The sequence below is a fragment of the Bombina bombina genome, chromosome 12 (genome assembly GCF_027579735.1).
Source record: "Bombina bombina isolate aBomBom1 chromosome 12, aBomBom1.pri, whole genome shotgun sequence".
NCBI lineage: Eukaryota > Metazoa > Chordata > Amphibia > Anura > Bombinatoridae > Bombina > Bombina bombina.
The window spans coordinates 33056439-33074396 of record NC_069510.1 but is presented as its reverse complement, the minus strand read 5'-3'; the positions used below and the strand labels follow the sequence as shown (position 1 = coordinate 33074396).

Genomic DNA, 17958 nt, shown 5'->3' with positions numbered 1-17958 from the left:
ATAAATGGCAATCATTCACTACTAATATTTAATGTATGAATTGGCTTCCATGGATTATGGTTGTCAAAGAGAAAGAAAGAGACTTTAGTGTCTTTTATTTTCTGGTTGCCGATTGTATGTGTGTATAATAAGACAGAGTTAACATTCTAAGAGTATCGTAGGTATTAATAAACACACTTGTTTGGTGTGCTAGGTCAACACTTATTAATGGTTTTAAACTTGTACTTGAATAGATTGTGGCGTAAATATTAATAAGACCTCAACTGTATAGTACTGTATCAACACTTTAAGGTAATTTTTAACTTGTAAGTAAATTTTAATAAAGTTATTATCATCTGGTACTTTCAGTTGGTGCCATTGAGTACTATATCAGAAGTAGTATCAATTATAATATTGATGTAGATATGTACTGTATTTAGTGAATACACTTGTTCACATTAATATTGTTGGGTATGGAGTAATTCGTAATACTGCTCAGGTTAAAAAGTCCTAAGCGTTACGGGATTAATGGAAGAAATGCAGTATATAAAGCTGTCTGCGAGGCTACAAAGAGCCTTATTGCAACACGCCTATGTTCTTATATTTAAAGATTGCTGTATGAATGTAACCAGCTTGTAAGATTTCAAATAGTTTATACTGGACAATTTGGCATTATTTCTATTGTATGGTTTATAACAATAGCTCCCCACAGATAATTAGCACTATGTCAGAGATTGTGTCACTGTTGATATACATGTAGATATGTACTCTATTTAGTATATACACCTATTCACATTGGTATTACTAGATCTGGAGTAATTCGTGAAATTGCTCAGGTTAGAAGTCCCAAGCGTTACAAGGTTAATAGAGAAAATGCAGTGTATAAAGCTGTATAAGAGGCTACTTATTGTAGTAAGGGTATATTTTTGTAATTAAGGAATGCTGTGTAAATATCACCAGCTTATAAGATATCGATTAGTTTGTACTGAACAGTTTGGCATTATTTTTATTATTTTTATTGTGTAGATTATAACACTAGCTCCACCCAAATGCTTAGAATTCACTGTATTCTAGTACTTGTCAATTCCACATCAGTAACTGGTATTTACTGTGATTATATGTACATTAATCGTGTTTTAGTTCTTATATAAACTTTCTTTAGGATGATAATTGTAATTGATGAATTCTGAGAGTTTATATCAATAATTCGAATTTACCCTCTATTACTTAGTTAATTAAATCAGTTTGGAAGTCCGCTTTACAACCGGACTGTTGGTGACACTACTAAAAGCCTTATTTTGGCGTAAAGAATTTGACATATAGATCAACTTATTCGCTTGTTCGCATGCTCATATTATTCACCAAACAAGGCTTGTAAGAGTTATATATTATGACACCGGGCCCTTTGAAAAAGTCGAGACTATATCGGCGAAACATGTTAGGGAGGGGTATTGTGTAAAAATACCCTGTTGGTAATTTTAATGGCATAGGAACTCGATTTAGGAGTTTAATACACGATCTAACTTTAATCTTGGGGCATAATTTACTCTTGGGTAAAACATGTACTGATAATGGTGTCATAATATATAACTCTCACAAGCCTTGTTTGGTGAATGATATGAGCATGCGAACAAGCGAATAAGTTGATCTATATGTCAAATTACTTTACGCCAAAATAAGGCTTTTAGTAGTGTCACCAACAGTCCGGTTGTAAAGCGGACTTCCAAACTGGATATTTAATAAGTATGCCCGTATACAATAGAGATTCATATAAACCCTAACCAGCCTCAATTCTAGTTTCTATGTGTTTTTAAATTGCACACACTCACACAGTGATTTTTTAAAAATTTTTTGTAGAAATAAAAGTTATGTTTTAATCTTAATTTGACCCATTGGTCTAACCTATACAGTCTGTGACTTAATTAATTAGGGGCATTAGAAGTGCTATACAAGTGCACCCATTCAGTCTAAATCCCTCTAGCGATTTAGACTATATCTGCAAATTGACTTTGTGCACCAGCACTCTAGCTCATAAGGTGTTTGTATATTAAACCAGACAGAGCACCCTGCGTCTAATATTGGTGTAGTGCTATTGCCATTTTTTTCTTTTTTGAACGGGCATATACATACTGCCTCTCCAAGTGCTTAAGGGGCTTCACCGGCGTAGGCTGGTGTCCTTGTGGATCCACTGCCGTCACTCTGCTCCTCCTCTCATCTCGGAATTATTTCCTCTAATCACAGTCAGACACCTTCTCACACCTCCCCCAGTAAACAGAGCACGACAGATCAGCTGGCAATGAAATCCATAAAGAGAAACAAAAGGGATCCACCAGGCTATTGATAAAATCCAATATTTATTGACATCCAAATAAAATGGTACATCCAGGAAGATAGCAGCAACAATTTACAGAAGTAAGCGGTGTGTCACTGATGGCTTACGCGTTTCGGCTTAAAGAGCCGTAATCATAGCCTGTAGTGCCTTGTGTCACACCGAATAAAATACTCATATTTAACACACTATTGGTTAAAAACAAAACAACACCCACTTACTATAGCGAATAGCGTTACACTCAATTAACTCAACCCATGTGTAGATACAAGCTAAATATTACTGTTCAAAGGAATACAACCAAGGTATTCACCAAGTACCTATTAAGCGAGACTAGGTAAAGCAAGCAGATAAATAAATAAGCAGTACATAGAGCACATACGGAATATAAAGTCATTGACAGTTGGGACCCTACTCAGACAAATTAACCTGTAACGGCTAGTGAACACCTCCTTACGATAGAGAGAGGTTATGACTAATAGTCTATACGTTATTGCGAGAGGCAGATCATATCAATACATACAATAGGACAAACAACTGAAAACTAATATAAAAAAACCTATTGAGTCACAAGCGAATCTGAATGGAAGCTGGGTAGACATATGACAAGTACTGAGCCTGTGTGTAATTAATAATCCAATACAATATAAAATTTTATTTTGTGCAAATATATGAGACAGGCAACTGACCTAATATACCTAATATGTCATCAGTGAAATCTGAATGGAAACTAACTACACTAGTTGACAGTGGCTGAGCCTGTATGGAGAATATATAATACTCGGATATATGACCAAGTAGTAGAATTACTACTCTAAGGCTAAGTATTGATTTGAATAATGCAGACGTAGTAGGGATACTGGACCATGTTATACTTCTGATCTACATCATTGAGAATAGACTGACTGCATAAGGTAAACATATGGTATGGACAATGAAGAACGCATATGGGGCTCAATACACAATGAGATAAGGCATGATTTTGACTTAAAATCTAGTATTAGGGAGGTAATACTAATAATATCCCATACCATTATGCCACATCCATATGGGCACCAACAGACTCAGCAGCACTATACACATAGGTTTAATATTCAAACAGCAGCTGATAGGTACTTCCTGCCATTGCTAATTGACTGATAGGTACTTCCTGCCATTGCTAATTGACTAATAGGTACTTCCTGCCATTGCTAATTGGCTAATAGGTACTTCCTGCCATTGCTATTTGGCTGATAGGTACTTCCTGCTAATGCTCATTGGCTGATAGGTACTTTCTGCTAATGCTCATTGGCTGATAGGTACTTTCTGCTAATGCTCATTGGCTGATAGGTACGTTCTGCTAATGCTCATTGGCTGATAGGTACGTTCTGCTAATGCTCATTGGCTGATAGGTACGTTCTGCTAATGCTCTTTGGCTGATAGGTACGTTCTGCTAATGCTCATTGGCTGATAGGTACTTTCTGCTAATGCTCATTGGCTGATAGGTACTTCCTGCTAATGCTCATTGGCTGATAGGTACTTTCTGCTAATGCTCATTGGCTGATAGGTACTTCCTGCTAATGCTCATTGGCTGATAGGTACTTCCTGCTAATGCTCATTGGCTGATAGGTACTTCCTGCTAATGCTCATTGGCTGATAGGTAGTTTCTGCTAATGCTCATTGGCTGATAGGTACTTCCTGCTAATGCTCATTGGCTGATAGGTTCTTCCTGCTAATACACTTTGGTCGATAGGTATTTCATAATCTTATAGTATTAGCCAAAGATTATTAGCAGGAAATACACTGTTTCAATTTTAATTTGTATTTAATATAGGGCTTGAAAAATCCTTGAAACCAGTGATACATAGCTCCTAAATGTTTACCTTCTACTGCTGACTTTTGTTTAATGTTACCTATATCTATTTGCATCTTTGTTTAATGTCACCTATATCTATATGCACCTTTGTTTGGCATCTAATTGGGCTGGTTCCTCACATTTTTTTCTCGTCTTCTAAATTACTCCAAATTTTGACTACCCTGTGGTGTATTAATCTACAGGTCAATATCTATTATGTGGCTTAATCCGTTGCTGTTTTTTCTTTCACAGCAATAATATGCTTATTTATGTTGTAGCTTCTAAATAGTCTATACTGTTTGTAGGCTGTTAGTATCACTTCATTGCCTAAATCCCAAACACTGTAGACATCCAATAACTCTATCTGACACACACACATGTATATACACACACACACACACATGTATACACACACACATGCATACACACACACACATGTATACACACACACACATGCATACACACACATGTATACACACACACACATGCATGTATACACACACACACATGCATGTATACACACACATGTATACACACACACATGTATACACACACACATGCATACACACACACATGCATACACACACACACATGTATACACACACATGCATACACACACATGCATACACACACATGTATACACACACACAATGTATACACACACATGTATACACACACACATGCATACACACACACATACACACATGCATACACACACACATACACACATGTATACACACACATATGCATACACACACACGTATACACACACATGCATACACACGCATACACATATACACACACACATGCATACACTCACACACATGCATACACACACACACATGCATACACACACATGCATACACACACACACACATGCATACACACACATACAGACATAAACATGCACACATTCACATGCATACACGCACACATTCACATGCGCACGCACACACACACACATATGCACACATTCACATGCGCACACACACACACACATATGCACACATACACATGCATGCACACACACACATACACATGCGCACACATACACATGCATGCACACACACATACACATGCATGCAAATACACATACACATGCGCACACATAGACACACACAAATGCATGCACACATACATAAACAGACATACATACATTAATGTTACCTATATCTATATGCACCATTGTTTGGCATCTAATTGGGCTGGTTCCTCACATTTTTTTCTCGTCTTCTAAATTACTCCAAAGTTTGACTACCCTGTGGTGTATTAATCTACAGGTCAATATCTATTATGTGGCTTAATCTGTTGCTGTTTTTTCTTTCACAGCAATAATATGCTTGTTTATGTTGTATCTTCTAAATAGTCTATACTGTTTGTAGGCTGTTAGTATCACTTCATTGCCTAAATCCCAAACACTGTAGACATCCAATAACTATCTGACACACACACATGTATATACACACACACATGTATATACACACACACACGTATATACACACACACACGTATATACACACACACACATGTATACACACACACATGCATACACACACACACACGCATGTATACACACACACATGCATACACACACACATGCATACACACACACACATGCATGTATACACACACACATGCATACACACACACACACATGCATACACACACATGCATACACACACATGTATACACACACACGCACACATGTATACACATACACATGCATACACACACATGTATACACACACACATGCATACACACACACATGTATACACACACATATGCATACACACACACATGCATACACACATGTATACACACACACACATGCATACACATATACACACACACACATGCATACACTCACACAAATGCATACACACAAACACACACACATGCATACACACACACACATGCATACACACATGCATACACACACACATGCATACACACACAGACATAAACATGCACACATTCACATGCATACACGCACACATTCACATGCGCACGCACACACACACACACATATGCACACATACACATGCATGCACACACACACATACACATGCATGCAAATACACATACACATGCGCACACATACACATGCATGCACACATACACATGCATGCACACATACACATGCATGCACACATAGACACACACAAATGCATGCACACATACATAAACAGACATACATACATAAACAGACATACATAAGTAGACGCAGACACAAACATACACACACACGTGCGCATACACATATATATATATATATATATATATACACTCTCACACACATATACACAAAGACACACATACACGCATTTAAAGGGACAGTGAAGCTATTCTCTTTGTATCCTTTGTTGATGAGAATACTTTGGTAGGTAGAGTGCACGTGTCTACAGCACTATATGGCAGTAGTGTTTAATGTATAATATTGTTAAAAACATTCTTGCCAAAATGCTTCCTTTTAGTGCTCGAGACACATTCTCCTGAGCTTACCTAACCTGCTTTTCAACAAATTATATCCAAAGAACAGAGTAAATTGATAATATTAACAAATAATATTAACACATTTAAATATTTTTAATTTGCGTGCTCTTTCTGAATAATTTAAAAAAAAAACACACAAAAATTGGTTTTCTTTTCCATTTGAAATAATATAGCGGAGCTAATATATTTGTGGTGTAATTATGGTGGTAACTTAGAGCGAGATCAAGTGTCTGGTCTGTAGTGATAACAAACAGGTTATTGAAGCTATCAGCAGGTTTGTCTTATTGTTACAGCACTGACATTTCTATAAAACTTCCCAGAATAAACTCCTGTTCTTCTCCTTTTTACAGGGTACAAGTGGAGTTTTATGTGAATGAAAACACCTTCAAAGAGCGACTTAAATTGTTCTTCATCAAAAACCAAAGATCAAGTGAGTTTCTGATTTTTTTATTTTCTCTTTCCCAGCTCTTGTATGTTAGTCTTAAAAGGATATAAAACCCAGTTTTCTCTTTAATGATTCAGATAGAGCGTGCAATTTTAAGCAACTTTCTAATTTACTCCTATTATCCATTTTTCTTCGTTCTTTTGGTATCTTTATTTGAAAAGCAGGAATATAAGCTTAGGAGCCAGCCCATTTTTGGTTCAGTATCTGGGTAGCTTTTGCTTATTGGTGGTTAAATGTAGCACTACCCAGGGTGCTGAACAAAAAATGGGTCCGCTCCTAAGCTTACATTGATGCTTTTTCAAATAAGGATTCCAAGAGAACAAAGAAAAATTGAGGAAAGTTATAAAAACAGACCCCACATGTTTGCGCCAGGACAGTGCACCTAAATGAACAAGCAAATGTACATGTTCAATAAATTAGTGTGTCTATATATATATATATATATATATATATATATATATATATATATATATATATATATAATATAGATCGAACAGAGCAGATTTTTAAAATAAAATATTTTGCAATTTGTTATCAACTTAACATACAAACTTATTAAAGGAGCAGTAAAGTAAAACACATGATTCAGATAAAGCATGGCATTTTAAACATTTTCAACTTTGTTTCTATTATCGAATTTGCTTTGTTTCTCTCTGTATCCTTTGTTGAAGAGTAAAGCTAGGTAGGCCAATAGGAGTTAAGTAATGCGCACGTGTCTATGGCGGTGTTTGCGACTATGTATAACATTGTTGCAAACACTGCTACCAGATGGCTAAATACACATACACGCTCCTGAACTCAGTTAGGATTACTCTTTAACAAAGGATAAGAGAACTAAAATTAACAATAGATTTACATTGGAACGCTTTTAAATTGCCATCATCTATCCAAATCATTTGTTTGATTCTGACTTTATTGTCCCTTTAAAAAAAATATCTAATGCTACCGCTAGAAGCCAGCAGCAGCATAAATAAAAAAATTATTATTATTATTTTTTTTTTTTCATGGAGTCAGGATTGACCAAGAGCAAAAGTAAAACTTTATTAGACCTATTGTCTGACACCACAACTCATCAACTAACTAGGACATTCCTAAATAATTATTAAATTGTGTAAATTTGAAATTGCAAAGCCTTTTACACCTATTTCTTTGTGTTTTTTTTGTTTTGTTTATTAGATTGTGCCATGACTGCCCATGAGCAATAAAATGAAGGTTATTCTTTTATGCATTTAAAAGATTAGAATTAACACATTTTTTTTGGTGAAAATTTGAAATATTTTTTGTGCATATTTGTGCAAAGCTCAACCACAGGGTCAGATTGTCACTAGCTGATAACTCCCACACTTCAAGAATACGTTATATTACATATACATATTATTAATATTAATAATATTATTATTATTATTATTATTATTATTATTATTATTATTATTAATATTATTATTATTATTATTATTATTATTATTATTATTATTATTATTATTATTATTATTAATATTATTATTAGTATTATTATTATTATTATTATTTGCAATGTAAAAAAAAAAAATATCCTTGTTTGTGCCTCACAAGTTATAAATTATTTACAATTTTGGATTACAATTTATAAATGTTGGATCTGTTTATACATTCACACAACAAAACATTACTCACATAGCTTTTATGGGTTAATGAAATAAAAACCTGCCTGTGTGCGCGCGCGTCTCTTGCTAAATCTAGTGAGGAACATGCATTCAGTATTTTACATTTGTTACTTTATACTGCCATCATCTGGTCAATATCAGAATTGCTTTAAATAAAAAAAGGTTTACAAATGTTGGCAGGTGTACTTATTGTCTGTAAAACTTACCATACATGTTTTACTTGCATAATATTCTCAAAGAAATAAATAAATGACACACGCAGCAGGCACATCATGATCACTTTGGGTACCTCAATGCTAAATTTAAAAAATGTATTTTGTCACAACCTCGCCACCTTTTCATTTGCGAGAAAACGCAGTGAAAACTGTAGGGTGGAAATGTTTTGAGAATTACACTGGGATTTGAGAGAAAATTTACAAACCAATTTTACGAAAATTTGTATTTTTTACTTATATGTACGATTTTTTTAGCCAGTGTACTTAAAGGGACATGAAACTCCGAAACAATGATTTCATGATTCACATAGAGAATACCGTTCGTTTTAAACAACATTCCAAATTACTTTTATAATTAAATTTGCTTCATTCTTTAGATATCCTTTATTGAAGGAATATAAATGCACTTAGGTGAACCACGAGGCATCTATGTGCAGCCACCAATCAGCAGCTATTGAGAATATTTAGAAAAATGCAGTATACGCCCCATATCATTAACCCTGTTTTCAGGGTAAAGTGTGGCTTTATATAATTATATCAGGGGAAAAAAGGAATGGCAAGTATTCTTATAGAATCTCACTAGCCCAGAGAGCTTTAGATAACCAACCCCTTAGTTTTAATTTGAAGAAAAAAATGAGTAGTAAACTTTTTTTTTTCCTAACAAATTTCAAATTTTAGTTAACCTTCCCCCAGCCAATCACAAAAAGTGAATTTAAAAGTTGTTTAAAATGATGTTCTCTATCTATGTTTGCATGAAAGGTTATATTGAAGCTGTTTATTCTAATATTAATATTGTTTGGGTATATTACCTTAAGGAGTCCTGCTAAACTTCTGGTGTAAAGTGACTCATCGCACAGCAAAATAAACATTTCTTTTTTTTCTTGGCCAAAAATACCACAAACAAACACACAAAAACAAACTATTCAGAAGCGACACATTCAATTAAATTACAGTCCCTTCAACCCTGGATTTTGGCTTTATAGCTTTACCTTGGAGTGGGTGTTAAACTGTATATTAATATATTTTACCTTATTTTCATTTTATCACTGTATTTAAAGGGACAGTCTACACCAGAATTTTTATTGTTTTAAAAGATAGATAATCCCTTTATTACCCATTTCCCAGTTTTGCATAACTAACACAGTTATAATAATATACTTTTAACCTCTGTGATTAATTTTTCAGTTCTTTTGACAGACTTGCAGTCTAGCCAATCATCGCCTGCTCCCAGATAACTTCTCGTGCACGAGCACAGTATTATCTATATGAAATACGTGAACTAACACCCTCTAGTGGTGAAAAACTGTTAAAATGCAATCTGAAAGAGGTGGGCTTCAAGGTCTAAGAAATTAGCATATGAACCTCCTAGGTTAAGCTTTCAACCAAGAATACCAAGAGAACAAAGCAAAATTGGTGATAAAAGTAAATTGGCAAATTGTTTAAAATTACATGCTCTATCTGACTCATGAAAGTTTATTTTGGCCTAGACTGTCCCTTTAAGAAGGCACAACTTAGAAGTGTAAACATTGTGCTTGAAATATTTTGCATTGACAGTGGACATAAGTTATTGTGTTATCACCATTAATTTAAGTTCAGTGTCTCATTTAAATATATTGTCCGAGCTTAAACTGTATCTAAGTATTAAATATGTATTAAACCTATAGAATGGCAGCAAATCTTGAAAATGCACATATGTGCTAAAATAGAGAAATAGAGATTTAGTAATAATAATAATAATAATAATAATAATGTATGCATAATAATAAATAAATATAATTTAATAATAGCTCAGAACTTAGCTTGATGTCCTAGGTAAAATAGGAAAACAATTTTGTATGTACAGTATGTGTATATGTATTGAAATCGGTGCACTCTTACAAACTTAATTCTTTGGCCAGGGTCCTGAATGGGATTTCAAATATAAGCAGTGTATTCCCTGAAACGTCACTTGAATAAAGGACATCTTTTGTTTTATACTGCACACATATATATATATAGATCCAGCCCTGCACACTGTGACTGTGTCTTTCACTTGTCTGCTCATTAAACTAACCACTTTGGAAAAGAGTCTGCAGTTCCTCTTTTTTCTTTCTTCTAATACCATATATATATAAAATATTTTTATTTTTATTTTTTTTCAATCAGAGAGACATAATACAGTAAAATATTTTGTAATATTTTTTTATTATTGGTAGTAGAAGTGAAAATAGTAATAATAATAAAAATTATAATATAACATTAACCTGATTGAATGAATGAATTGAGTATATTTTGCAAATTTTTTACATGCCAGCCAAAGTAAAATATTAAAGCAATTACGTTTGTATGTTTCTGGCATTGTGACGGAGAACTGTTTGTGAAATTCTTTCCTAACCTTCATCTCAAGGTAACATTATAAACTAAATTCTAGCATCTGTGATGCTGGCAGCTGACATTTGTTACATTTTGTTTTGGGGGGTTTTAATACAAAATAAACCAATTGTGTTTTCTTTTATTAGTAGTGGTCATTTTGGTCCATGTTTAAAGAAAACCTGATAGTATTAAACTATTTGCCATTAATACAATTTTGTGCTAAGAGCAAACTGTTCTGCTTTGTAAGACCACAAATAGAACAGCTTTGTCTTAACCTTTACTAATAGAATCTATTTAAAAAAAAAACCACAAGGTTAAAAACGGCTGTGTTTAAAATATTCTTTAAAAGGAAACTAATTTTAAATGGATATCTTAGTGCAGACAAGTCAAAACGTATAGGTAAATTAATATTTGGAGCAGCAATGCACTGCTAGGAGTTAGCAGAACACATCAAGTGAACCAATGATCAGGGGCATATGTATGTAGTTTCCAGTAGTGCTTTGCTGCTCCTGAGCTTACATAGCTATGCTTTTCAGCAAAGAATACCAATAGAACAAAGAAAAAATGATAATATAAATAAATTGAAAAGTCTCTTAAAGGGACAGTCTAGTCAAGATTAAACTTTCATGATACAGATAGGGCATGCTATTTTAAACAACTTTCCAAGTTACTTTCAGAATCTTGTTTTGTGCTTTTGGTATGCTTTGTTGAAAGCTAAACCTAGTTAGGCTCATAATTTAATTTCTAAGCCTTTGAAGGTCGCCTCTTATCTCAGTGCATTTTGACAGTTGTTTTTTTTTTTACAGCTAGACACTGCTAGTTTGTGTGTGCCATACAGCTAACATTGTGCTCACTCTTGGAGTTATTTATGAGTCAGCACTGATTGGCTAAAATGCAAGTCTGTCAAAAGAACTGAGATAAGGGGGCAGTCTGCAGAGGCTTAGATATAAGGTAATCACAGAGGTACAAAGTGTATTAATATAACTGTGTTGGTTATGCAAAACATCATCATTATACCATCAGTTTAGCCAATCTAAATAAACTGGTTTTAATGAGCATGCTGTCCATTAAAGGGACAGTATACTCCCAGAATTTGTATTGTTTAAAAATATAGATAATTCCTTTATTACCCTTTCCCCAGTTTTACATATCAAACACTGTTATATTGTTATACTTTTTACCACTGCCCCCTTATTGGTTCTTTTAACAGACTTGCATTTTAGCCAATTAGTGCTGACTCATAAATAACTCCACTGGAGTAAGCACACTGTTATCTATATGGCGCACAGGAACTAGCGCTGTCTAGCTGTGAAACACTGTCAAAATGCACTGAGATAAGAGGTGGCCTTCAAGGGCTTAGAAATTAGCATATGAACCTACCTAGGTTTAGCTTGCAACAAAGAATACCAAGAGATCAAAGCACATTTGATAATAAAAGTAAATTGGGAAGTTGTTTAAAATTGCCTGTCCTATCTGAGTCATGACAGTTTAATTTTGGCTAGACTGTCCTTTTAAGCACCTTGAGATTGTCAAATTAAATATTTAATTATGCTTAAAAAAAAACCTTTGCATTATACTTTCATTATATATTGTGCCTCCTTTTTGTGCAATTTAAATCACCACTAAAGTCAAAATGAAAGTGTCATAAATCAGAAACGCAATTTTAAAAAACATGCGCATTCTTTTTTATATACACTCTTTCTGAGACGTCAGCTCCTACTGAGCTTGTGCGAAAATGTACAGTATATGCATTTTGTAATTGGCTAATGGCTGTCACATGGTACAGAGGGAGGAAAAATTGGATTAACTTTGAAATTTGCTAGAAAATTTTATACTGCTCATTTCAAGTGCAAAGTAAGTGCTAATGCTTTGTCTTTTTATTGTGAATTAGTGTATTCATATTACTGTATAATACTCTTTTAACCCTGGGAATTGTGGGTTTTCTCATTTTGAGAACTGTAACTGTACATTGTAGACTTTGCAAGCCTAACCCTAAAAAAATGCCAGTAACAAGTCCAAATTGGCAGGTAAGTGGTGGGACTGGAATTTGGCTATTTTATTTATTTTTTAGCAGGGTGGATTTGATTTAAATCATAATTTAAATCACAATATAAATAATTGTTTTCTACATAAAGGTTTCATTTTTAGAATAATAACTTTTCAGATTATTTTTTCAGTTTTATCAGAAAATTACTGAGTTAGTTATATAGAATTAGAAACACATTGAAAATTATGAAATTATTGAGAATACCTTGGTAGGCATAGGGGATCAATTCACTACTGTGAGCTAGCTGCTGATTGGTGGCTGCTCACACATATGCCTCTCATCACCCAACGTATTCAGATAGCCCCCAGTAGTGCATTGCTGTTCCTTCAATAAAGAATACCAAGAGAATGAAGCAATTTTGATAATAGAAATAATTTGATAATAAAAGTATATCTAAAAGTTGTTTAAAATTGCTCTGAATCATTAAACAAAAATGTTGAATTTTGTCCTTTTTTAAGGTTTATTTTTTTACTGTTGTATATTTATTTTATAACATTTTTCTTTGAAGTGAAGAAGGATATTTCTGCAGACAAAAATTCAGTTTTGATAACTACAAAACCAGGAATATGTGATAATATATTGTAGGCAGAAAATATGCCAACAATAACCTTACATAAACCTCTGGGAGACCATGACATTGTGAAAGGATGAATAGAATTAATTTGCCAAAAAATGTAAACATCTTCATTGTACATAATTAAAAAAACAATCCTTGTTTCAGGATTAATAACCTTTAGATTATAATGTATCTTAAAGAGACTTTTATTGTTTAAACAGATAGATAATCCCTTCATTCATATTTAATAAAGTGTTATAGTGTGTATTTACTGTTAGTTTTTTACATGGCAATGTTCTTCACGTAGCAGAATTTGTTTTATGTATTTATAAATATATATTTATATATATATATATATATATATATATATATATATACTGTGTGTGTGTGTGTGTATATATATATATATATATATATATATATATATATATATATAATCATCTATATGTATATATAGGTATCAATATATATTTGTACAAAACACCCTCAGATATATATAGAAATACATTTATGAATACATATAACATATTCTTCAATGGGAATAACATTTGAATGTGAAATATTTATATTTTCATGTTTTGTTTCAACTCATAATACAAGAGCGTTAAATAGCACTCCACTTGTAATCTGGCCCTGTGTGTTTAATGCTCTATTAAGACTCATGTATTTCATGAGTGCAAGCAGCCAATACTCTTGTATTGTTTGCTCTGAGTAAGCTTTAAGAGTAAATTAAATATAACACAAAACAGAAACATGCTAAATATTTCCTATAAAGGCTGTATACGCTGGTAACAGCAGACACCTTGCTCTATACCACAGTGATTAACTCACCCATGGAAATAGTAAACATGTTAATACTGCTAGATGTTTGCTTATGACCTTCTCAAGGGGAGTTATTGAGGGGAAAAGCTTAAGTGTCCTGCCGCCTACGCAACTATTTACAAAATGGCTGACTGTCTATGTGAGGTATCCTGTTCTTTCTAATAATTCCTCCAACGAAAATAAATATTTTAAGATTTTAATAAATTAGGTTAAATATATGGTTAAATGTACGTTTTTATTCACTCAACCTAATTTGGTTTTGTCCTGCAGGTCTCCGAATACGGATATTCAACTTTAGCCTAAAAGTCCTCTCCTGCCTCTTGTATATAGTAAGGGTGTTGCTAGATCATCCAACAACGGGTATTGGATGGTAAGAACTCACATTTTTTTCTGAACGTATAATTCTGCATATTTATGATAATATTTTAATGGTATATTCTAGTGCAAAAATGTCATGTTCTAATTTGGTATAATGTTCAGATCTTGCATGATTGTCTCCACAAAGGGGGAACAGAGAACTGCTGGTATTAGACAGTAAGCTAATCAGCACTGGCTGTCTGATAACTCTGCCAAACACCAGATGGGTTCCACACTGAACCTACAGTGCTTGCATCCTTGATTAGAGTTGTAGTGTCAATAGTGCAAATGTCCCTTTCCAAAGGCAGGGAGAGTCTATGACTTAATTCCTTACTGTTAAGATTATCAACAACTGGCCACCAGGAGGAGGCAAAGACACCCCAGCCAAAGGCTATAAATATCCCTCCCACTTCCCCTATCCCCCAGTCATTCTTTGCCTTTCGTCACTAAAGGAGGATGGCAGAGAAAGTGTTAGAAGAAAGAAGATAGTCCTTTAATGGGTAGTTTCCCTTCAAGAGAGCACTGGAGCTTGAAGTAGTCATATAAATCTCTCAGTGAGAGTGTTCATGAGAGTTATATTCTGGAGATACATGGAAAGTTTTTCTGTGATTGCATCTGGATTATTTATCTAACAGCTCCTGGGGAACCAGTGTTGATGAGTTACATTGTTTTCCCTTTTTCACTCAGGTCACTGTCAGCAAATGGCAATAGGACTGTCACATCATGAAAGCGGCGCTGGGTTTGTTCCACAGCATTGTTTCTGGAGGGTAAGTCCATTTTATTTATTAGGTTAGTGTACCTAGTAGGGCTTATCTTCCATTAAGATCTCAGGACTTCTTTAGGTCACAGTGTGGCACGCAGTACCTCTATAGGATCTGGGGTTGTCATTTCTTCTTATACTTGGAGATAAGAAGAGAGAACAGTTTGGGGACTTAGTTCTGCTTATGGTCCTTAAAGGAGCACTTCTGAAGGGTTCGGGTGTGTTGGTGGCTCAGGGCTTTACTAGAAGCGGCATTGGAACTTTATTATCAAAGCCTCATTATTTCTGCTTTGATAGTTGCGCAGCTTTTAATTTTTTATGCATGCTTTTCTCTCTTAGCAGGGGTGGCTCCTATTTGCGTACCACGTGATCGGGTGTGCTTTACTTCCATAATATCAATCCGGTCTGCAGCAGGGTTCATTTTTGCCATGATGGGGAGTCCATCTGGTTTGTTTTGGGTCTCTAAGAGGTGGCAAATACCACCAGCCGTTGGTTTTGGATAGAGGTGCCTCTTATACCTAGATATGGGAATAATCTCCAACTATGGAGGACTCTGAAGTTAACCCTCTAGAGGTTTCTATATCGTCAGTGTCTATTACCAATAACTGCTTGTATTGGGAGGAGAACTTAGTATGCCCCCCTGCACAACTCTGTTCCAATTGCCTAGGTGATGTTCTAAGGTCTAAAAGGGGAGCTAAAATTGTTAACCCTTCTAATATGTTTAGTACTTCTGAGCCTTCTACCTCTCAGGACTCAGTTGTCTAAGAGATGCTTACCCTCAATCCACAATCTGGTTTTAACCCTGTTTCACATGCAGTTCCCAGCGGCATGCCTATTCCTCCTACAGGATGGTTCTTTTTTCCAGCGGACTTTACTATGCAGTTACAATCTGCTATGTCCGCGACCTTGAGTGCCTTACCTATCTCTGAAAAGCGTAAGAGAAAGGTAAAACATAGCTCTATAGATCTAGATATATCAAACTTCCAATCTTACTTAGCTAGTATGTCTCAGCTCTCTGAGGATGAGTTAACTTCGGCATCATCAGAGGGCGAACTGTCAGAGTCAGATATGGCAGAAGCTAAGCCGACTCCTTCTGAGGAACCCTCTTTTAGGTTTAAAAGTGAACATCTGTGCTTCCTTTTTAAAGGAGGTTTTATCTACCTTAAAGGTTCCTGAAGTTAAAGGGAAATGAAACCCAATTTTTTCTTTGATGATTTAGAAAGAGCATGCGATTGTAAACAACTTTCTAATTTACTTCTATTATCTAACTTTCTTCATTCTATTGATATACTTTGCTGAAAAGCATATCTAGATAGGCTCAGTAGCTGCTGATTGGTTGATGCACATATCTGCATAAAGGGCCGTCCCCATTTGGGATCGGATCGAATAGGGGGCAGACTGTCTCTTTTCTCAGACGCCTGGGTTCAGGATGTTCAGGATCCTTGGGTATTAGACATTGTATGAAAGGAGAGCTAAAGTATACCACAACATACAATGGAAATCAGTAAATAGTGTGAGTAACCATAGAAAAGCAAGCTTACATAAGCACTAGTTTGATGTCTGGGTCTTATTATAGCCTACTCACCCCTAAGAAGTCCAGTTTCTCAGTGCATCATATCAGGATATCGAAAGGGCTGTCACTTCTCCTATCATGCTGCTCCAGTATGCCATCAGAGGAAGAAGAGTAGCCAAGGATCCCTATGCCTTACAGGGCTGAGAACTTACTCAGCACAGAATACCACATCTGCCCTTTAAATAGAGCCTCTGTCTGAAATCCAGCGTGCGGCACTGAGCTGTAAGGAGATGATGTCAAAGTGAGCGTATCGGCGTGAGGAGAGGAGTGGAGGCTTTCTTCGCCCAGTTCAGGTACTCACAGCAAGAGTGATAAAGCAAAGACCAAGTGGCTGGTAGTAATCACAGTATCACAGACCGAAAGAGAAACTAGCCTCTGGAAGCAATGGATCAAAATATGTTCCTATCAACCTCACTAGCAATATTGTTACCACACACATACCTGGCACTAATGTGTCCCAACAAATTATTTTAAATCAGGTTTTTCCCATGGGCATAGATCCACAGGGAGTTGGAGGGTCGACACCAAGTACACAAGGAACACAAGAGAGGT

The 17958-nt window shown here is 35.0% G+C and overlaps 1 protein-coding gene across 1 annotated transcript in view; it reads left to right on the top strand.

The window, feature by feature from the left end:
• The window catches only part of KCNT1 (potassium sodium-activated channel subfamily T member 1), a 497185-nt gene that overhangs the window by 193793 nt on the left and 285434 nt on the right, over nt 1–17958 (top strand). Inside the window, exons 3-4 of the mRNA XM_053696070.1 lie at nt 6987–7066; nt 14987–15086. Coding sequence (XP_053552045.1) covers nt 6987–7066; nt 14987–15086 — 180 coding nt within the window. The remainder of the gene's footprint in view (nt 1–6986; nt 7067–14986; nt 15087–17958) is intronic.